The sequence below is a fragment of the Anomaloglossus baeobatrachus genome, chromosome 3, assembly GCF_048569485.1.
Source record: "Anomaloglossus baeobatrachus isolate aAnoBae1 chromosome 3, aAnoBae1.hap1, whole genome shotgun sequence".
NCBI lineage: Eukaryota > Metazoa > Chordata > Amphibia > Anura > Aromobatidae > Anomaloglossus > Anomaloglossus baeobatrachus.
Genome location: NC_134355.1, coordinates 604,186,781 through 604,210,393, shown reverse-complemented (window position 1 = coordinate 604,210,393; position 23,613 = coordinate 604,186,781). Strand labels below are relative to the sequence as shown.

Here is a 23,613-nt window from a genome sequence, read left to right as displayed (position 1 = left end):
AGTCCTAAAATTACTTTCTATGGAAAGGGGAACATAATTAAAAAAACAATTAGTAGCCAGTTATGGTCATAAAAAAAGGGAATATTTTTTTTCCTGATATCAACAACAATAAAAAATAGGTATAGAAAAATTAAATAAAAATGATGCCCCATGCATCACAAAAAAAGAGGCAAAAACTGTGTATAGCTGAACAAGAAAGATTTTTTTCTACCATCAAATGTAAAGATTATAAATCTGAAAATGTGCCTGGTCAGGAACATGAGCAAATGGCCTGGTTATAAACTCATTAAAACAGATGAGTCAGCTTAATATACAAACGTACGTAGGTGCATTCGATTATTATAGTTATGGGACCACATTCTCTGTGACCAAAACAGGATGAGACATATTTTTGCTATGACGGGTAGCAGAATATGCCACATAAATTTATGAGTCTAGGGCAGGGGTCCCCAACTTGTGGCTCGGAAGCCATATGTGGATCGCAAACCGGTGATTTGTGACTCGCGGCTGTCTGTCTTCAAGCTTGGTGCCAGAGCACTAGCTCTAGCAAACAGCTTTGAAGAGTAGATCTCCAGATGGTGACTTTTGTGAGTACTCCACACAGAAGAGCAGATCTGAATGGGAGTAAAATAGGAACCACTGGATCTTGGTATACTGTCTCGGTACAATGTTCATGGAAGAGTTTTGGCTGTAATTATGCTGGTAATGGGGCTCTGGGTGGTGGCACTACTATGAGGGGGCGGCAGCTGGATGTAGCTTGTGACCCTTTCTCAGAGCTGAATGTGGCTCTCAAGATCAGAAAGGTTGGTGACCTCTGGTCTAGGTTACTATGAGGGGAGCAATTTCCCCACCTTTCCTCACCTTCATCTTTCCCTTCTCCATACAAAGCAGCCACTCAGTCACCCCCCAGACATACAGTAAAAAAAGCAAGAATAGTCTCATGCTATAAGGAAAACTAGTAGAAATCACTAATCACTAATAGTAATATGTTTCCCTTAAATAAAGTACCATATTCAGTTGACTGATGTGCTTTAATGTAAAATGTCGTATATTGCTTACTTTGTATATGGGTAGTGAATCTATTTTATTATGATGTAATACAGAACAATCTGATGCTGTGATTTATGATTAGTGAACATTTATGTTGGACCAAATGCAAATCTGTTATATTTAAGTTATTATACAATTTGAACGATAAGGGTATTACTGAAAATTGACTGAAATAATTTTTTTCCAAGACTAATACTTTGACTTTATCTGATGATTTGCTGACTGTCAAGGGTCGGAACTTTATCAATCAAAGACTTATTTTTCCCAAAATCTCATGTATATGAATTTTACATATTGAGGTCTCATGTATGGAAAAGGCTCAAGAGCGTTTTCTCCGGCCAGTACTTATCTCTTACTGCAGCAATGGGCACTAGCTGACATAGAAACTACAGAATTACAGTGTATGTCTAATGTGATCAAGCATTCACAGATTCTAGTCCTCTATATCAAGATGTGACTGCAGGTGTAACATCAGGCATCAGGTAGGAGAGGACTCATGATGAGCGGCACAACACAGAGGAAGCACCAGGGTAGCAATACATTGGAAGGCTCTGGCACTTGAGAGAGGGAAGCTGGGTCACCTCCAAACACTCACCTGATGCTGATCCCTACACTCCATACTCTCTCTAGACTAGTCCTTCCCCTGTGCCCCTTCATTTGTCTAGGATCTTGCTGGCCCTGAACTCACCCTCACTAGTGAAGGCCAGCAAAACACTAGTCTCACCTCTGCATTAAGACAACTTGAGGAAGGTAAGACACATGAGTGGGGAAATACACAACAAATAACACTCCACAGCTTTTACAGCAAGAACTTTTCAACTGCAACACAAGCGACACCTCAGCTTCTCCATAGACTGGTACCGTTAAAGTTGACAGCATAAATATGAGCTATAGCTGGCATAGGGAGGAGTGAGGAAAGGATATTTATAGTAGAAGGAAGTGGCTACATCTAAAGTTACAATTTCTTATTAGATATAAATGAATCTTAACCCATTCAGTATCGGATGTAATTAAATACGCTCCAACTTTGGGTAGCAGACGAGCGGGCACTAAAGCGGATCTGTGATCAACAATATGTGACCTGATCTCAAATCCCTCCATGATCACATCAGGCTGGTACAAACTCACGACATCTAAGATCCTACAATATTGTTGCTTTTCCCCAAATAGTACCAATAAAACTATAGCTAGTTGTGCAGAAGACCCTCACAAAATTCCAATTTTGGAAAAAATAAATTTGGTACTCAAATTATGGGGATAGCGCAAAAAAAACAAATATATATATATATATATATATATATACATATATATATATATATATATATATATATATATATATATATATAATGTGTGTGTGTGTGTGTGTGTGTGTGTGTATACAGTACAGACCAAAACTTTGGACACACATTCTCATTCAAAGAGTTTTCTTTATTTTCATAACTCTGAAAATTGTAGATTCACATTGAAGACATCAAAACTATGAATTAAAACATTTGGAATGAAATACTTAAAAAAATGTGAAACAACTGAAAATATGTCTTATATTCTAAATTCTTCAAAGTTGCCACCTTTTGCTTTCATTACTACTTTGCACACTCTTGGCATTCTCTTCATGAGCTTCAAGAGGTAGTCACCGGAAATTGTTTTCCAACAGTCATGAACGAGTTCCCAGATATGATTAGCACTTGTTGGCCCTTTTGCCTTCACTCTGCGGTCTAGCTCACCCCAAACCATCTTGATTGGGTTCAGGTCTGGTGACTGTGGAGACCAGATCATCTGGTGTAGCACCCCATAACTCTCCTTCTTGGTCAAATAGCCCTTACACATCCTGGAGGTGTGTTTGGGGTCATTGTCCTGTTGAAAAATAAATGATGGCCCAACTAAACGCAAACCAGATGGAATAGCATGCCGCTGCAAGATGCTGTGGTGGCAATGCTGGCTCTGTATGCCTTCAATTTTGAATAAATCCCCAACAGTGTCACCAGCAAAGCACCCCCACACCATCACACCTCCTCCTCCATGCTTGACGGTGGGAACCAGGCATGTAGAGTCCATCCGTTCACTTTTTCTACAAACACACGGTGGATGGATCCAAAGATCTCCAATTTTGACTCATCAGACCAAAGCACAGATTTCCACTGGTCTAATGTCCATTCCTTGTGTTCTTTAGCCCAAACAAGTCTCTTCTGCTTGTTGCCTGTCCTTAGCAGTGGTTTCCTAGCAGCTATTTTACCATGAAGGCCTGCTGCACAGTCTCCTCTTAACAGTTGTTCTAGAGATGAGAAGGTGTGTCCAAACTTTTGGTCTGTACTGTATATATATATATATATATATAGATAGATAGATAGATAGATACATACATACACTGCTCAAAAAAATAATGGGGACACTTAAGCAAGGATCTTGTATTTTGGTGTTCCCTTTTTTTTGAGCAGTATATATACATATATATATATATATATATATATATATATATATATATATATATACTGCTCAAAAAAGTAAGGGGACCACCAAAATACAAAATCCTCATTAAAGTGTTCCCTTTTTCCCTTTATTTTTTGAGCAGTATCTATATATGCACAGTATATATATGTATATATATATATATATATAGATAGATAGATAGATAGATAGATAGATAGATTTGTTTATTTTTTAAGTAGTAAGAAACATAATACACTTTATACATTTTGAATTGCTGTAATTAGTTGAGCTGCAGACTTACATGCCATAAATAAGGCATCTGATACAACAATTGCAGGGTTTTTGTTTTCCGCTTTTTAACCTCACACTGATTTTTCTTTCCATTTTTAGTACATTTTATGGTAATGTTGTAAATTGGTTATTGTAGAAAAAGGTTAACACCATAATAAAGTAAGTCATCAATGTATTATTCCTGGAACTTTAGGTGAAAAGTGCACTTGTATATAATCTATGAATGGGAGCGATAAAATGCTCTAATTGTAAAATGTGTTTTGTAGTAGTTTTCTCACATGTGATCTTTATAAGCAAAATTGATCACAAAGGAAAGTAAAATTTAATAGGAGAATTTTTTTTTCCAAAGTGTCCTAGCCTTATCGGTGATTAGTAAACTTTATTTGCTAGGTAAGAGGATCTAATAAGAAGAAATCCACTAGAATGCATTTTCCTAATTGACTTTGTATACATTTTATTCTCTAAGTAATATCAAACAAGGCAATAAACTTACATTCTGTAGAGTTAGGTCACTAATGTTTGTAGATATTGCTCGTAGCCAGTCTGCACTGTCATGCGCTGAGTTAAACTGAAGTGTCCCAGAGCTAACGCCATCTTGTGCCAGAAGTTCAAATGAATTTGGTCTATTAGAAACAGAAGACAAAAATGTTAATTTCAAAGCTGTCCTTCAATACTCATATACTGTGTTAATTTGTTTTATTTTTTATTTTAACAATTTTGCATGGGTTTTGTTTCTATGGTTTAAAAAGCATAAGCTTTAAGTATAGTATTAATATATCGGCATGGCATTCTTAAAATTCTGTTTCAATGTTATATTGTACACAATGAAAGTCACCTTTACATTTTTTTTAGTAAATTCACAAATCCTCATAAAACAATGATTTTGGTTCATCTGTTCCAATGAATCTATCCTGTCCCATCCCTCTGTTTTTTTCCCCCTAGAAATATATGAATAAATGAACAACTTTATGTAATCAGTTGGGTCCGTGTTTCCGTAGAGTCTAAAGGTACCGTCACACTTAGCAATGCTCCAGCGATCCCACCATTTATCTGACCTGGCAGGGATCGCTGGAGCGTTGCTACATGGTCGCTGGTGAGCTGTCAAACAGGCAGATCTCCACAGCGATCAGAGATCAGGCACCAGCCACCAGCGACCCGAGTAACAACGCTGTGCTTCGTAACCATGGTATTCCTTGGGTTACTAAGCAAAGCGCTTTGCTTATAGTTACCCAATGTGTACCTTGGCTACTTGTGCCGGGAGCAGGGAGCCGGCCTCTAGAAGCTGTGGACGCTGGTAACCAAGGTAAATATCGGGTAACCAAGCAAAGCTCTTTGCTTGGTTACCCGATGTGTACCTTGGTTACCAGCATCCGCAGAAGCCGGCTCCCTGCACATTCAGATCGTTGCTCTCTCGCTGTCAAACACAACGATGTGTGCTTCACAGCGGGAGAGCAACAACCAAAAAATGGTCCAGGACATTCAGCAATGACCGGCGACCTCACAGCAGGGGCCAGGTCGTTGCTGGATGTCACACACAGCGACATCGATAGCAAGATCGCTGTTGCATCACAAAAACCGTGACTCAGCAGCGATGTCGCTAGCGATGTCGCTTAGTGAGACGTGGCCTTAAAGTTTGATCAGTGACCAATATCTCACTGTTGAGGAGCACAAGATCTTTACAAGAGAAATGGTAATACCAAGTTTTACATTAAACCCTTAGACCACGTGCACATGTTGAGTACTTGTTGAGTTTTTTACATCAGTATTTATAGCCAAAACCAGGAGAGGAACAATCAGACAAAAAGTATAATGGAAACACGTCACCAGTTCTGTATTTTTCCCTCACTACTGGTTTTGACTTACACAAACAGGTTAAAAAAACCTCACCAAATACTCAACATGTGCACATGTGACACACAGAGCGCAGTGTACCCAGGTTGCTGGGCATGGGTTGGATGTGTGGCACCTGGTGACATTTAAAAGCACATAGCTAGAGATATGCAGGGGCTAATGCTGTAAGTTTACTGTCCCCTCTCTGTAATGATGTTTTCTGGCATTACCCCATGGTTTTAAAATGGTGGAGGGAGACATGAGAACCAGAAGATACTTTAACTGTAGATTAGATTAACTGTACTTGATGAGCAGCCAAAAAAGGTACAGAGCCATGATAGGAATAACATGTTCAGATGACACAGCTCCACAGAAAGGAGGATAGCCATGGATACAGAGAAACAGTCACATGTGAGACATGATGACAGCAAGAGCACTTCGAGCCTATCCTGCTGACCAAGCAGACACAATAGAGTTTGATTCCCTCTATCCTACTGGAGGGGCATTCTCCAGCAGACCCCAAAGTTTCAGGTTCCTCTAACTCTCATGTAGTAGGTTCTCCTCTGTACCCATCTGCTTTATCGGGGATCCACCTCCATGCTCGTACTCCTCCTTCAGCCACAGCTTTAAATTTCTGGTAGGCTAGAGTGCTGTGAAGACCAGGACATTCCATCTGACCAAAGAGGCGCTAGATCCAACAGGTGGCTTCAGGTCAATTGATTCTCATAGATCCTGCTGGAGCAGGAGTTAGAGTTCCCCTACATGTTCCTGGTGATGTGCACTGGCTAGGCTACAACTGTACTCTGACTAAACTCTAGTGTCTGCTTTCTATTGTACCTAAAACTGCACCCACCAAACTATTCTCCTAGGCTTCCTACTAGTGAGGAGTTTGAACTATTTAGTATCTAATTATGCTGCATACTGTGACACATGGAGCACAATGTACCCAGGATGCCGGGCATGGGTCAGATACTCTAATATGTGTCACGGATGTTGATGGCCGTACCCGTGCCCTGCTGCTCCGGTGACCGTGAAAAAAACACATAGCTGTGGGCATGTGGGTTTTACACCGGAGTTACTGTTTTCCTTATCAGCTAGGTGATCAATGGTGTGCCCCTTGATGTTGGTGCAGGGAAAACAGTAGGGTCGGGTCTCGGGAGACATGTTCAGCAATAAAACAAATGAATTTTTTACTTATTCAGCATTCAGCAAGATACACATGCATAATGGTGGTAACATGCTTAGATGATAGAGCTCCACATACAGGCAGATAGCAAACAGATGCAAGGATAGTCACATATGAGCAAGTGCGAACTGAGCCTATCTTGTTGACCAAGCTGACAGAACAGAGGTGGCTTCCTCTATCCCACTGGGGTGTTGTTCCCCAGCAGACAACAGACTTCCTGCTGCCTCTGACCATTATGTAAAATAGGCTCTCCTGATTATCCATCTTCTTTAAGGTTGGACCCACCTCCAGGCCCATACTCCTCCAGTGTCCACAGCTTTGAGTAAGCTGTGCAGACCAGGGCATTCCATCTGTCCAAAGAGGTGCAAGTCCTAATATGTCCTACTTGTGGTTTCTGGTCAGTCTGTTCCTATACAGCCACTGGATTGAGGGTCAGTGTTCCCCTACATGTTTCTGACGTGTGCACTCACTGAACTCCAACTATACTCTGACTAAAACCTGAGGTAACGGCAGTTATGTACTAAGATTTCATCCACCAGGCTATTTTGCCCAGTAACAAGGCATGTGGGGAATTTAACTCTGGATGTAAAAGTGTGTGCCGCCTACCTCATGTAAACTTAATGACTATAAGTCACTTTGATAGTACCAACTCTGGGATACTACAATACCACCAATAAACAATGCAAGCTTCAAATAGCAAAATCACACATATATAAAATTCATATTCATGTAATCATCAACTCTGGGGCATTACACACGTGGTATAAATGTCCAGGTCAAGATGCCTAAAGCGGGCTTTACACACTGCGATATCGGTCCCGATATCGCTAGCGTGGGTACCCGCCGCCATCTGTTGCGCGACACGGGCAAATCGCTGCCCGTGCCGCACAACATCGCCCAGACCCATCACACATACTTACCTGCCCGGTGACGTCGCTGTGACCGGCGAACCGCCTCCTTTCTAAGGGGGTGGTCCATGCGGCGTCACAGCGACGTCACTGAGCGGCCGCCCAATAGAAGCGGAGGGGCGAAGCTGAGCAGGACGTAACATCCCGCCCACCTCCTTTCTTCCGCATAGCGGCCGGGAGGCAGGTAAGGAGAGCTTCCTCGTTCCTGCGGTGTCACACGGAGCGATGTGTGCTGCCGCAGGAACGAGGAACAACCTCGTTACTGCTGCAGTAACAATTTTTGAGAATGGACCCCCATGTCACCGATGAGCGATTTTGCACGTTTTTGCAATGATGCAAAATCGCTCATCGGTGTCACACGCAACGGCATCGCTAATGCGACCGGATGTGCGTCACCAATTCCGTGACCCCAACGAGTTCGCATTAGCGATGTCGTAGCGTGTAAAGCCCCCTTTAGACTATGTGCATATGTTGAGTATTTGGTGAGTTTTTTACCTCAGTATTTGTAAGTCAAAGTCAGGAGTGAATGAAATATATAGAAGTGGTGACGAGTTTCTATTATACTTTTCCTTTCATGAACAGTCCCTGTTAGCAATTAGCGCAGGGACTAAATGATGTCACTGATCCCGAGGGTATTGTAAGAGTTTATGTGATTAGAGGAGTTAGGGGTTAATGATAGATCTGCCTGGTAACGCGAGTGAGCCTTAGTAACCAATGGCTTCACTGCGCACCTAATTTAAATGTACCGATTGGTAGGTCAGGTTGCTGAGCAGAGTTTGTTTTGTATATAAGGGGCTGTTTTGTCAGCTGTGAGTCACTCACAGCTGATGAAGAGGAAGTTTCTGTCATGGATCACCTTATCCAGCAGATCCTGAGGAGAGCCGGGGAAGAAGATGGAGCGGCGTGGCTGAACAGATGCCTGAGAATTTGGCTTTAGGAGCGGAGATGCCCGGTTCAGGAGCGGCGATTCGGATGGAAGAACGGCCGGCGGTTCCGGAGCTAGCGGTGCCTTCGGGGGAAAAAAGAAGCCGAAAGGAAAGAGCAAGATACTCACCGCCGGCATCAGCGAGGAAGTCGTCGCAGAGGCGGAAGAAGAAGTCGGCGGCCCGTGGAAGCAGAGGACTCGGTGCTGGTGCAGAGAGACCATTGCTTGCGGAGGCGGTCGCTGCGAGAGGACGGTCGAGAACTTCTCGCGCGACTCTGATACCATCGCAAGAGCTGCCGATGCCATCGGGTCCCCGGAAGCCGCGTCACCCGGAAGTGTGCAGCCCAGTACCAGTCCGACGGGTCCCCCCAAGCGACCGCGAGCATGTTCCGAGTGCGGTGCCGTCGGTCAGCGGGGATTTTGTCCTGGGCTGCTATAGCCCGCCGCCGCCTCTTTTGCAAAAGAGCTCACATGAGGCGGCGGTGGTTTCTCAGGCATGGGCGTCAGGGTCATCATCCGGGGACGAAGCTGCGGCAGGCACAGAGGAGACGGCGGCGCTGAGGCAGCGATCCAGGAGCTGCTACCAAGACTGGTGCATGGAGGACGCATATGCAGGCCCACGGACGACTGGTGAGAACCCTCATTTACGTTTTAATGGTGGGCAGGATTTTAATTTAGGTATACTGAAGGAGATGATGTACAGTGTATGTAGGGATGTGTTAGGGAAAGAGGATAGGTCAGTGCCAGCCCAGGATGCCCAGGTGGAGGGTATCCCGGGTAATTTGTTCAAGGAAGCTATCACCTGTCAGTCCTCTCCCCTGGGTTTTCACTTGAGCATGGGAGTGAAGGAAAAAATATGGAGGAAATAGTACGTGGATATTTTTTCCTTGCTCCCATCCGCAAATCAACAACTGCGTACAGGAGCGTCGGATGCTAAGGGTGAGGGTGACAGTGAAAAAAAGAGACTGTATAAATCTTTTCATAATTGGCTACAAGCCTTTTTTATTTTTGCAGCTGTTCTTGGAGAAAAATATTCTGAACATTGCAGTGGGTTGTTCCAACACATGGAATCTATTCTTGAGGCATACAGGAATTTTGGTGGGATGGCTTGGCTCACTTATGAGGAGTCCTTTTGCCAAAAAATGTCAGTACACCCCTCTATGCGGTGGGGCGAGAAAGATGTGGGCCTTTGGCTTAATTTGATGGTGTCGCAACGGAGTTACACGAACAGGCAGCACCCAAATGTACACTTAAAAAGGGGTTTCTGTTTTTCGTTTAATGAAAGCACATGCAAATGGCAAAACAATTGCAAATTTAGGCACGATTGTTCCTTTTGTGGGGGAGGACACCCATTATTTAAATGTTTTAAAAAACAGTCGTCGCAGGGCCAGCAGCTTGCCAGCACCAGGGAACGTTTTCTTAAAGGCTCGGACACCAGTGAGCTTGGAAAAAATGTTCCCATGGCTAGAGGGGGGTACCACGACGGACAGAAGGCTAATGTTGTTTTTAATGGGTTTCACTCTGGATTTTTTGTGCCTACATTTAGAGGTCAGGGTTGTGTTTTTGTTAATAACTTAGCTTCAGTTAATCAGCATGAAAGCTTTATTTTAGAGCATATTAGGAAGGAATTGCATCAGGGGAGAATAGAGGGTCCTTTTGCTAACCCCCCTTTTCAGGATTTTAGGATTTCTCCTTTGGGAGTAGTACCTAAGAAGGAACCCGGCACTTTCAGAGTGATTCATCACTTGTCATATCCAAAAGATTTTTCATTGAACGTCGAGGTGAACACTGATTTGGCATCTGTACACTATGCATCGTTTGACATGGCGGTGGATTTGTTAAGGGAGTTTGGTAGCAAGGCATTGTTGGCTAAAACCGACATTAAATCTGCATTTCGGATCTTGCTGGTACACCCGGACGGTTTTAATTCGTTGGGTTTTTATTTTAATCGGGAATTTTATTTTGATAAATGTTTACCCATGGGTTTTTCGTTGTCTTGTTTTTATTTTGAGTGTTTTTCGTCATTTTTACAATGGGTTATTCAGGAGAAGGTCCCTGGGGTGGGGTTCTGCACTTTAGATGACTTTTTATTTGTTGGTGATGGGTCTTCAGATTTGTGTTCGAGTTTGTTGGAGAATTTTTTAGCCTTGATGCGGCATTTTGGCATACCTATTGCACAGGAAAACACGGTTTTACCTTGTAATAGGTTGGAGTTCTTGGGTATTACCTTGGACTCCATTACTATGGAATGTAGTCTGCCGGCAGATAAAGTAGTTGCATTGCAGGCGGCAATTGCTGTAATGTTGTTAAGAGAAAAAGTGACGCTGCGACAGATGCAATCGGTATTAGGTTCATTGAATTTCTGCTTGAGAATCATCCCTATGGGTCGGGTTTTTTGTAAGCGTCTGTATGACGGTACTAAGGGGTTGAAGTCACCAAATGCGCATTTGAGGTTATCGCGGGAAATGAAAGAAGATCTATCTGTTTGGCAACATTTTTTGCGGGATTTTAATGGGGTGTCTTGTGTACAGCAAGATTTTTGTTTTTCAGATGAATTAGCTCTATTTGTTTTTGCGGATCGGACCTGGGGTTTTCAGGTGACATTTAACTCCAAATCGTCTGGAGATGTGTGGCCGGACACATGGCACGCTATAGGTGTGGTGAAAAAAGACGTGGTTTTGGAGTTATTTGCCATCTTAGTGGTATTCTCGATTTGGGGGACGTCGCTGGCAAACAGACGTATTAAATTACGGTCTGGGAACAGTGGTGTACTTTTTTGCATTAATACGCTGTCGTCTAAGTGTTTGTGGGGAAGTAGGATTTTGAAGCGTTTGGTGTTGCAGTGTTTGTCTTTTAATATTTGGCTAAAATGTTCCTTGGTGTCGGAGACATGTAATCAGACAACACTGTCTTTTTTACAGCAGAGCCGGATGGATTCTTGTTCTCGGAAGGTGCCTTTTCCGAAAGAGTTGTGGGAGATAATTTAAATCTTATACCTGGTTTTATTCAAGGTTCCCTGGCTCCTGGTACATGGGCGGCTTATGCCGCTGCATGGGAGGAATGGAAGGAGTTCTGCGAGTCAAATCAAGTGGCTTATAATAGTCCTAATGTGGGATTAGTTTTGCAGTATATTAATACTTATTTATACACAGGTAGGAGCTATGCATCGCTTCACAAAGGTTTATCGGGCATATCGTTCTTTTTGAAACTACAAGGGGGGGTGTGTCACTTTTTTCTTATTTTCCGGTAAAGCAAGTGTTAAAGGGGTTTAAAAAAGGGAACTGTCATTCTGATTCTAGGCGCCCCCTTTCGGTGGAGTTGTTAGGACAGCTATGGGAGGTTTTAGGTTCAATTTGCTATGATGTAGTAGAAGCTACTTTGTTCCGTTGTGCTTTTGTGATAGCGTTTTTTGCAGCTCTCAGGATTGGTGAACTGGTGGCTCCTAGCAAGCATAAGGTAGGTGATTTATTGCTAACAGATGTGAGTTTATCAATGTCATATTGCTTAATTTTCATAGGTAGATCAATAACGGACCAGTACGGGAAGGGTGTGAGTATTAAATTGAGAGCAGTGGGTGATTCTCGGGTTTGTCCTGTTGTTAATCTGAACATGTGGACGAGTATCCGTCCAAGGTTACCGGGTAATTTGTTTATTCATGCTAATGGGGAGCCTGCTACAAGGTTCCAGTTTTGCAAATTAATGAAGCGCTCCTTACAGGAGCTGGGCATGGGCGACTTGAGGTTCTCGTAGCATTCTTTCAGGATTGGGGCAGCGACCTCTGCTGCTTGTCTTGGGATGTCTAAGAACAAAATTAAAAGGATTGCGATATGGCGCTCTAATTGCTATAGGCGTTATGTGGGACCTGATATGTTTTCTTAATTAACTTTCTTTGTTTTAGGACCTTTACCCATCTGGATAATTGGCCACTCTTTTGTGTACTGGGCGCAGAAGAGGGCTTCTTTACAGAATTATTTCGAAAACGTAGCCTTTCCAGTCCAAGACCTCAATGTTTGTTGGTACAGTATTAGGGGAATGAAATGGAACCAACTTCTTTCGGAGTTAAAGAAGAACACTTTACGTGCTCCATCCCTTGATTTAATAATAGTTCATTTATCTGATAATGACATTGGTTCAGTCAAAACATTGGATCTTTTATATTTTATGCGTCGGGACTTAGTGTTAATTAAAAATGTATTTCCGGGGGTTTCGGTTGTTTTTTCGGAAGTTATTCCGCGGTTTGTTTGGTGTGATAATGGTCTGGAGTTTTTAGAAAAAATTAGGATGCAGATCAACAGAATGATTAAAAAATGTTTGTTTTCATTAGGCGATTTTTCTTATCGGCATGTGGAGCTTGAAGGTTTTATTCAGGGTTTATATAGACGGGATGGGGTTCACCTCTCAGATATAGGGCTGGAAATTTTTAATCTTGGCCTACAGAATATTGTGGAAAAGTTCCTGGGTTGTAGGGGGGGGGCCCTAATTGTTATTAGCGCCCCTGGTGGAGAATCGCCCAGCCATTCTGGGTGGATTTGGAGTTTTTACGGTGGTTTTCAATATGGACTGGTTATAATGGTATTTTTTATGGTATTTTATGGTTAATTAAAATGTTTTAATTTATTGTAAAGTAAACTCTTAATAAACAACACGGCCATTTATTTCCACAATATCTGTCTCCAGTGTCAGTTATTTATAGGTATTAAGATGGTATGAAAGGAGTGTGGGTCATGTGTCATCATAAACAGTCCCTGTTAGCAATTAGCGCAGGGACTAAATGATGACACTGATCCCGAGGGTATTGTAAGGGTTTATGTGAATAGAGGAGTTAGGGGTTAATGATAGATCTGCCTGGTAACGCGAGTGAGCCTTAGTAACCAATGGCTTCACTGCGCGCCTAATTTAAATGTTCCGATTGGTAGGTCAGGTTGCTGAGCAGAGTTTGTTTTGTATATAAGGGGATGTTTTGTTAGCTGTGAGTCACTCACAGCTGATGAAGAAGAAGGACATGAATTGGACAATTGGACATAAACTCACATGTCCCGCTCCTGCTGTCTGTGGTGCTGAAAAGTCCCGCGATGAATCCGGCCATTGTGTCTCTCCCCTCTGCAGCTACTTCCGGGTTGGCTGTGTAATGAATATGCATGACAGTAATTAGCCGGGCAGGAAGCAGCAGCCAGCAGAAGCAGAACACAGCGTTACTGGAAAAGGTGAGTAAAAAATGTTTTTTATTTTCAATGTACATTTTTTTCTGGTACGTGTTTCACGGATCCCACTATTGTGTGGTCCGTGGGACATCAGTGATGCCAGGAAAAAAAGGGACACGTCTCCGTGCGGCAGTCACGGACACGTGTGTATGCCGCATGGAGACACGGTCAGTGAATAATCATTGATATGTGAGCAGACCCATTGATTATAATGGGTCTGCGTATGTCAGTGATTCTGGTACGTATAAAAACTAGCACATACGTACTTGAATCACTGACATGTGAAACACTGGAATCAGGGTCTCTGTCTGTACATTATGCTTCTCTCAAATGGCAGACAAAAAACCTGGTGACAGATTCCTTTTAAAAAAAAAAAAAGAATATTTGTATCACCGCGTTAAGAAATTCCCTACCAATCAGAATATAAAATCAATTAATCTAATCGGTAAAGCGTGTAGGGATAAAAAAAAATTAACAACTTCAAAATTACGTTTTTTTTGCCACTGGAACATTGCAATAAAATGCAATAACATGCGATCAAAACATTGCATGTACCCAAAAATGGTATAATTAAAAACATCAGCCATCACACAGCCCCAGGTCCCAAAAAATGAGAACACTATGGCTCTCAAAAATGGTGACAAAACTGCAATTCTTTATTTGTCAAGTTCAAAATAATAATAAAATAATCAAAACATAGACTCACAATTCTAAAATAGAGGGGGAAAAAACAAAGAAATGTGGACTATCAGACAATTTCAAAAAATTAAAAAGTTATATTCTTATTTTGTACATTAAAAGACATCACATTTCATGATGAAGGAAAATACCACAAGTGTCGGAGTAAACAAATTGGACCAGAGTACACAAATATTAGTAATAATGCACATATACATATATCCATACACATACATGCAAGTGTATGCACATACTTATATGTCTACATGTATATACACGCACTTACACCCAATATCAAATCCCTGCAGCAATGTAAAATATCTCAATGCTGTTGCTTGGATAATATATGCAAAGTGTTTGAATATGAATATACTAAGTAGCAGATAGAAATTTCAAAAAAGAATAACAAGTGTTGCAGGTCTGTGTGTCACCAATAATCTAATTGCTGCACAAAAGGAAAAACACTGTACACTTACATAACAAGATAACTACTGGCCCATATGTCTACCTCCTAGAGGACAAAGAAAAGGCTGAGATATTAAACAGGCACTTTTCATCCATGTTGACCAAGGAACTGACTGTCCAGGGATCATTCAACAAGGCAAAAATCGAAGTCCCCCCCATATAACTAATTTAACCCAAGAAGAAGTACGGCTGCATCTGTGTAAATTAAACACAAATTCCCCAGACTAGATGGCATTATTTCACAGCTTTTGAGGGACTTGAAGTTATTGACAGACCGCTCTATCTTATCTTCTCAAGCGGGCTCTACACGCTACGATATCGTTAATGAATTATCATCGGGGTCACAGTGTTCGTGACGCACATCTGGGTTCATTAACGAGATCGCAGTGTTTGACACTTATGAGCAACCTTAAATGATCGCAAAGCAGTCAAAATCGTTTGCCGCAGAGAGGTTGTCCTAAAACAAAAAATCGTTTTCTGCTTATTTGCAATGGTTGTTCGTCGTTCCTGCGGCATCACACATCGCTGTGTGTGACACCGCAGGAGCGACGAACATCTCCTTATCTGCATCCATCAGCAATGCGGAAGGAAGGAAGACGTTACGTCCCGCTCATCTGCGCCCCTCCGCTTCTATTGGACGGTTGACGTGTGACATCGCTGTGACGCCGCACGAACCGCCCCCTTAGAAAGGAGGCGGTTCGCCGGCCAGAGCGACGTCGCAGAGCAGGTATGTGCGTGTGACGCTGCCGTAGCAATAATGTTCGCTACGGCAGCGATCAGACAATATCGCACGTACGATGGGGGCGGGTGCTATCGCGCACGACATCGCTAGCCGATACTAGCGATGTCGCAGCATGTAAAGCCCGCTTCAGAGTCTCTTGTAACAGGGTTGGTACCTCAGGATTGGAGAATGGCTGATATGGTACCAATATTTAAGAAAGGTAAGAGGATGGATCCAGGAAACTACTGTCCAGTAACTCTGACATCAGTGGTATGCAAAATTTTTAAGGGCATTTTAAGAGATGACATGCAACAATATATTACAGAGAATGATATAATAACTGACAACCAGAATGGATCCATGAAAGATAGGTTGTGTCTAACCAACATGTTTGGTTTCTATGAGAAGTGCAAACCTGGATACTGGTAATGCAGCTGATGTGATTTATTTGGACTTTGCAAAGGCATTTGATACTGTACCACATAATCTTATAATGAAGCTCCAAAAGCAAGGAATAAAGTTAATTTCCTCTTGGCAGCGTGGCTCTCACTGCTGGCACAAGACAGGTTCCACATGCTATTAACCTACAAATTAACCCCATATATGCAGGTAATAGTGTTTTTTCATGTGACAGGTTCCCTTTAAAATTGTGCAACAGAGTTTACATGTTGCTTTTACATTGATTTGATCCGTTGTCCATAGACTTCACATGTTAAAAAACAGATCTGGCCAACATCCATTATTTAACAATGGACAAAGAAGTTGTATTTGCACAACTTTTTTGCAAAAGGATCTCTAACAGATCCATGATAACAGATGACTACAAGACATGTAAACCCAGCCTAACACCGTAGAATAAAATTAGCCCAAAGAACCACCTTTATTTGTCAGGACAGTGAATGCCATTCTCTTCATTTAGCTCTGTTAAAGTTATAAATTGAGATGTGACGTTAAAATTGAAAATATACAGAAAGGAATTAACGTACGTGTCTTGTGGAAGTTTTTAGAAGACAAACATGATTATTGTATTACAAACCTTAACTTTACTGTCGAAGCCTTGAACCTTGAAATTCGAGCCATTAGTAAAGGAATTGAAAGTTCATCCATCCATCTCTTTTCATATTTGGGTTCTTGAATTGTAGGCGAAGAAGGTGATGAGGGAGCCTGAAGGAAAGGGTAAGAACAATTGAATGTAAAATAAAACTCTATAAAAGTTAGGAAAACTAAAATTGGATATTTCTAAACACTTGGAATCCTATTCTGCATATATTTCCCAATCATTAGTTCTATAACGGTACTGATGTAATTGTTTCTTGGGGTGACCATACCCTATGGGCAGCTTGTGGATGCTGAAGTATGCATACTTACTACCTCCCTAAAAACAGCCATCATTTTCTGCTGGCATTAGTCCAGATAAGGGTCTATTTGTTGCTCTTAAGGCCCAGTCACACACAATGACTTACCAGCGATCCAGAAAACGATGTGACCTGATAGGGATCACTGGTAAGTTGCTGGGAGGTCGCAGGCGAGATGTCACACAGTCAGATCTTACCAACGACACAGGAACGATACAGGTCACAGTAGCGACCTGTCTAACGACCTCAGCAGTCACTGTGACCCTGTCACACAGTGTCAAACAAAGCGATGTGTCCTGCCCAGCAGGACATCGCCTTTGAAGAAAATGGCCTGGACCATTCGACAATGACTAGCGATATCACAGCAGGGGCCTGATCGCTGGTAGATGTCACACATAATGAGATCGCTAACGGGATCGCTACTGCGTCACAGAAACCGTGACACAGCAACGATCTCGCTAGCGATCTCGTTATGTGTGACGGTACCTTTAAGCATAAATGGAGTCATTGAAGTAATTGGAGAGCAAATAATACATATACAACGCAACAATATAACAGTCGTAAAGACTTGGTGCTTAGGATGATATTGTGTTTCAAGCTTTAAAAGCAAAGGTCTAACCATGCTAAAAGGAAAAGAGTAAAATTAAGCATAAGTGATGGAAAATAAAGGCAAAGGTTGGAGAACATAGCAGATCATGATATGTTAGAGCTTAATTCAGTCACCTAAGTCTGTAGGCTACACTCGGAGAGCAATACTGTGCAGTGAGACTGAAAGGTCACGCACATCATCCATTTTCATAGCTAATATTAAATTGCTTGTGAGGACTGTGTTTCAAATGTAATAATAAAATGGATTTAATTAAAGATATAATCTTACATGAGAGCTGCAAATGTAGAAAAATCAAGTACATTACAATTATCCTTTAGAAATTCATACATATATAATATACATTACATCTTATAACTATTCATATGTAATTACATGCAATACAAATATCAAGGGCATTTTTCTACTTTTTGCAAAATTTAATATAACAGTGAAGTATTTTGAAAGTATGGATTTTTGCTATATCTTTTTTTCTTAAACATATTTCTGAAAATTACATCCTGCATGTAACTGATTTTTATGCATTGATCAGCAACACATTTAAATTTATAAAGCTTTAACCTATATCATATAAGGGGAAAGTGGCATCCTGTAGGTTTCTTGTAAAAGCACAAACTTCAGCCAACATCTAGTTTAAGATTGTAAATTAAAATCAGAGGTGGATGCAGTTGCTTTCTGAGACTGCATGCTATGAGAGGGGAGGAAGAGCAGATGTGACACGGATGGATCTAGTGCATGCAGCACAGCTACATCACTCAAAAAAGCCACAAAAACAAGCAAAAGATAAAAAACAAAACAAATAAAAAATATCCACAAAAATTTCATTGAAGTAAATTATCAGCTATAAAACAATGACTCCGTAGACATAATGAGATGTTGTGAATTTTATCCTTTCTTTCTAGAACACTTTCTATCCTCTTCTAGTCTTGAACACTTTCTGCATCTTGCATATTTACGTAATCGCCACATATACAAGCACCACAAGTAAATGAACTCTTACACATACACACTGAAAAAAAACAGTGTAGCTTTAGGGGTGTAGGGGCAGCAGCCTGATCTTGGTACCAGGAGCATAAAATAATTCACCATTTGTAAATCTAGCAAATGATAGGTGAAGAGTGGAGATCTTGGTAGGACAGTACATGGAGTACTAGTAAAGGAAGAACCTGTTGTGTGCTCAATATTCTTCTCTTTTTTAATTTCATAATTGGGTAAACAATGTTATTTCTATATATTACAGTGAGTTTTTTTCTCAAATTCATTTGCATAACAATATGAAAATAATATTTTATTAAAAGATTTATTACGTACTGTATTGGAAGTATTTCCATTCAGATGTAAACCACTGTCAAAAAGTGGAGATGAAGTACCACTGCTGTGATCACTGGGCGGATCTGGGGAACCTAAAAAAAGTTTACAAAAAGTATTAAATTCTATTTCTAGAAGCTCATTTTTGTAAACTGTGATATATGCTGTTTAAAATAATTTTCTGCTTAAAGAGTCATGTTCATTTTAAAGTTTTGATCAATGAAGTCCAAGTGCTGAGCCCTCACTGCTGAAATGTAAGGGCAGAAGTGAAGGCCAAACCCGACTCCTCTTGGGAGGGAAGAGACTTTCTATGAGCCCATCTTTAACTAACTAACACTGTCTAGTATAGTTTTGTCCTGAGGAAGGGGCTAGATTGTCTTGAAACACATAGACTAATAAACCATTTTCAACTGAATGCATTTGGAGTACTTGGCATGCATTGAGCAGTGAAGAAGAACCGCATTTTTTCCTGAACCACTCAATCGAGCATGAGTAAAAACCCCACCCTCCCTCACTTGGAAATGCTCTGATTATGGCTGGCAGTATGTTGGCAGAGAGCCAAACTACAGAAATAGTAGCTTCCAATGGGGTTCAAGTCAAATCCAGTTGCCAAATTGAACTTGATCTAAAGTCCGGATGAACCCGCGCGAACCTGAACTTCAACGGGTTCACACATCTCTATTATTAGTGACCGTGGCATTAGGCTACAATGGTGGAAAAGGATTTTTTCTCCATTCCTTAACCAACAAAGATTTATTTTTAATGTTTAAACGTATTGTTTGTGATTTAATCAGACATTTTTCATGCTAGTCATGATCAGGGAGTGTGCTGGAGTCAGACATTAATGATTTCTTATACTTTGCACTTATTTCTATAGATTAGGAGTTTCTGAAAAGTGACTAGACTAAGATTTAGGGGGTAGTAAAAGCCACTAGAGATGAGCGAACTTTAGGCTTGAGGCTCGGGGTTCGGGCTTGGAAAATGAGCTTCCTTCATCAAAACTTTTAGGCAAGAACTCCAGCTTAAAAAGCTTTGAAAAGTCGCAATGTTTTGGCACAACGTCAGGCTGATTGGAAATTTTGCTATTTTTGGCATTCTTACGCTATTTTTTCCCAGCCCAAACAAAGTGGGCAGATCTGGGACAGCAAAGGGTGAAGCAAATACTTATCCTCAAATTCATGATGAGCAGTGGTTTTTAAAGATGAGCTAACCTTAGGCTTGGGGTTTAGGCTCGGAAAAATACATGAAAATCACTAATGTGAATATAGCGCTGTGCTGGTGTCTGAGTGATGCCCTGCATTATGCGCGCTGCGGTTAGTGTTTGATCAGCACAAATTTGGCTTACATTCAGTGTTCTCAGATATTTTGTTCACAGAGAATTTTAAAAAACAACCAAAAAAAAACAAAAAACAAACACTGCCCACCCACCTCCAGAAATGTTTTGCTTTTGGCCCATAGCAAAACACTTCCGGAGGTGGATGGGCAGTGTAAGTTTTTTATTGGTGTTTTTTTTTTAATTCTCTGTGAACAAAACATCTGAGAATGCTTAATGTAAGCCAAATTTGAGCTGATCAAACACTAATCGCAGCACACACAATGCAGGTCATTACTCAGACACCAGCACAGCGCTATACTCACCTTAGTGATTTTCATGTCATTTTCCGAGCCTAAACCCCAAACCTCAAGCCTAGAGCGGGCTTTACATGCAAAACAAATCTAACGATGTGTCAGCGGGGTCACGTCGTAAGTGACACACATCCGGCATCGTTAGTGTTGTTGTAGCGTGTGACAGCTACGTGCGATTGAGATTGAACGTAAAACCATTCATCGCATACACGTTGTTCATTTCCATAGAATTGCACGTCGGGTTGTTCAATGTTCCCGAGGTACCACACATCGCAGTGTGTGACACCCCGGGAACGATGAACAGATCTTACCTGTGTCCCGCGGCTCCCGCCGGCAATGCGGAAGGAAGGAGGTGGGCGGGATGTTTACATCCCGCTCATCTCCGCCCCTCCGCTTCTATTGGCCGGCTGCCACGTGACGTCGCTGTGACGCTGAACGCCCCTCCCACTCCAGGAAGTGGATGTTCGCCGCCCACATTAAGGTCGTATGGAAGGGTAAGTACGTGTGACAGCAATTAATCGTTTGTGCGACACGGTCAACAAATTCAACGTGTCGCACATACGATGGGGGCGTGTCACATCGCATACGATATCATATGCAGAATTGAAAGGTGTAAAGCAGGCTTTAGGTTCGCTTATCTCTAAAAGCCACTGCTCATCATGACTTTGAGGATAAGGAATTGCCCCATCCCTGTGCAGTCCCAGATCTACCCACTTTGTCTGGGCTGGGAAAAAATACTGTAAAAATGACAAAAATAGCAAAATTTCCACTCAGCCTGACATTGTGCCAAAACGTTGCGACTTTTAAAAGCTTTTTAAGCTGGAATTTTTGCCTAAAAGCTTTGATGAATGAGACTCATAATATGGTAAATGTAATGGTGTCTTTTAAAACTGTAACTTATCCTGCAACGAAAAAATAGGGTAGACAGAAAAAAGGTACTTCTATTAGAAGACAGAGGAAAAAAAGAAGCGTAGAGATGTGATATGACTGTGGCGGGAAGGAGATAAATTTATATTTAAAGAGGTCACACTACTGGTAACTACTTAGATCTATCATTTTCATACACAGCACTATTACTGTACAAAGGAATCAGAGTGAAAAATACAGCATGAGCCCTTATAAAAATACGTTATGAGCGCATGTGGACATTTATGAAAAAAATATACATTGGCGCTCTCACAGGGGGCTGATATCATTCTGAGTTATGATATGAAAACCTATGATCTTGTTACATGTTTATAAGAAAGACTATTCACCTCATTACCAGTTTTGTTCAGTAGTGTACAAATTGGAAGTATGCTTCAAATTCTGAGTATATACTATAAAAATGTCATCAAATGCCTTCTAATAGCAAAAGCTGATCTATGTGTATCTGTACGGAAAATGACCCCGCTGTGACAGCAGGATCAGATCCAGGAAAAGGAGGATGAAGCAAGAGAACAGATCAAAGTTTGTGATTTTAGTCTGTCCAGCTTGCATATAACAGTGTGACAAATCTTTGCATCTCAATTACTCCCCCCCCAAAAAAAATCCTGTACATTTTTTGAAGTCTTCTTACCTAGCGGGAGCTTTAGAAATGAAGGTGCTTCCTTGAAATAGTAAACAGTAATGGTGACTTCATCTCCAGCATTCCGCAGTAAATGAACCTGGTGTGAATTCAACAAACATGAAAGAAAAGTGAAGCCCCACAGACTGGAAATATAATACATTCGATGGGCTGAAAAATTTCCAACTGAAGTTTGGTATGTACCGTCGCTGCATGTTAATACAGAGTATAAAACATAGTACAAAGAATAAAGCTATGTCTAGAGAAGGATTGAATATAGATTTAAATACAGGTGCACAATGGGTATTGTAGTTGCTGTAGGAACTGGTAGAATATACTTAAAGGGAATCTGTCGGCAGGGTTTTACTAACCCATCTAGGGTCAGAGAGCCTGATTCCAGAGATGTGTCACTTACTGGGCTGCTTGCAGCAGTTTAGATAAATTCCCTGTTTTATCTGCTGTTTTATCTGCTTTGAATGCTGAGCTCTGTTTAACCCCTCCCACTCCACTGACTGGCAGCTTTCTGTTTACATTGCACATGAACTAATCTCCCAATATACTCAATATGTACTCTCCAGTCCTCCCATGATCTCCTTCTCTCCTCCTCCTTCCTCATTTGCTCCTCACCTAACCACCTCCAACACAACTCCTGAGCATCCAGTCTTCTGGAATTCGCTGCATCAACACATCAGATTATCTGATACACTTGCAAGCTTCAAATGGAACTTGAAAACTCATTTGTTCATAAAAGCCTATAGTCTCCCTTGACCTCAATGCTCTACCACCACCGGAGCTGCCGCCTCACCACCACCGGAGGTGCCGCCTCACCACCACTAGACCATCTGACATTGTACATAAACTAATCTCCTGCTACACTACAACACACAATCTCCGGTCCTCCAAAGATCTCCTTCTCTCCTCCTCCTCACTCATTCGTTCCTCACCCAACCACCTCCAACACTTCTTCCGAGCATCCCATGTCTTCTGGAATTTGCTGCCTCAACACATCAGATTATCTGCTACACTTGCAAGCTTCAAATGGAACTTGAAAACTCATCTGTTCAGAAAAGCCTATAGTCTCCCATGACCTCAATGCCCTACCACCACCGGAGCTGCTGCCTCACTACCACCAGAGCTGCCGCCTCACCACCATTAGACCATCTGACATTGTACATAAACTAAACTCCTGCTACACTACAACACATAATCTCCGGTCCTCCCAAGATCTCCTTCTCTCCTCTTCACTCATTTGCTCCTCACCCAACCACCTCCAAGACTTCTCCCGAGCATCCCCTGTCTTCCGGAATTCGCTGCCTCAACACATCAGATTATCTGCTACTCTTGCAAACTTCAAACGGAACTTGAAAACTCATCTGTTCAGAAAAGCCTAAAGTCTCCCGTGACCTCACTGCCCTACCACCACCGGACCTGCCGCCTCACCACCACCAGAGCTGCTTCCTCACCATCACCCCACCTACTGTCTCCTCCC

At 41.7% G+C, this 23,613-nt stretch overlaps 1 protein-coding gene across 2 annotated transcripts in view; it reads right to left on the bottom strand.

Annotated features, from left to right (window-relative positions):
- SNTG2 (syntrophin gamma 2) overlaps nucleotides 1-23,613 on the bottom strand; it is an 873,134-nt gene that overhangs the window by 306,307 nt on the left and 543,214 nt on the right. Inside the window, exons 7-10 of one of the 2 annotated variants that reach the window (XM_075341061.1) lie at nucleotides 22,137-22,224; nucleotides 18,956-19,047; nucleotides 16,719-16,846; nucleotides 4,262-4,391 (exon numbers count right to left, since the gene is read on the bottom strand). In XM_075341061.1, the coding sequence (XP_075197176.1) occupies nucleotides 4,262-4,391; nucleotides 16,719-16,846; nucleotides 18,956-19,047; nucleotides 22,137-22,224 (438 nt within the window). Of the gene's footprint in view, nucleotides 1-4,261; nucleotides 4,392-16,718; nucleotides 16,847-18,955; nucleotides 19,048-22,136; nucleotides 22,239-23,613 lie in introns of both variants that reach the window. The other variant, XM_075341060.1, reaches the window with a different exon arrangement.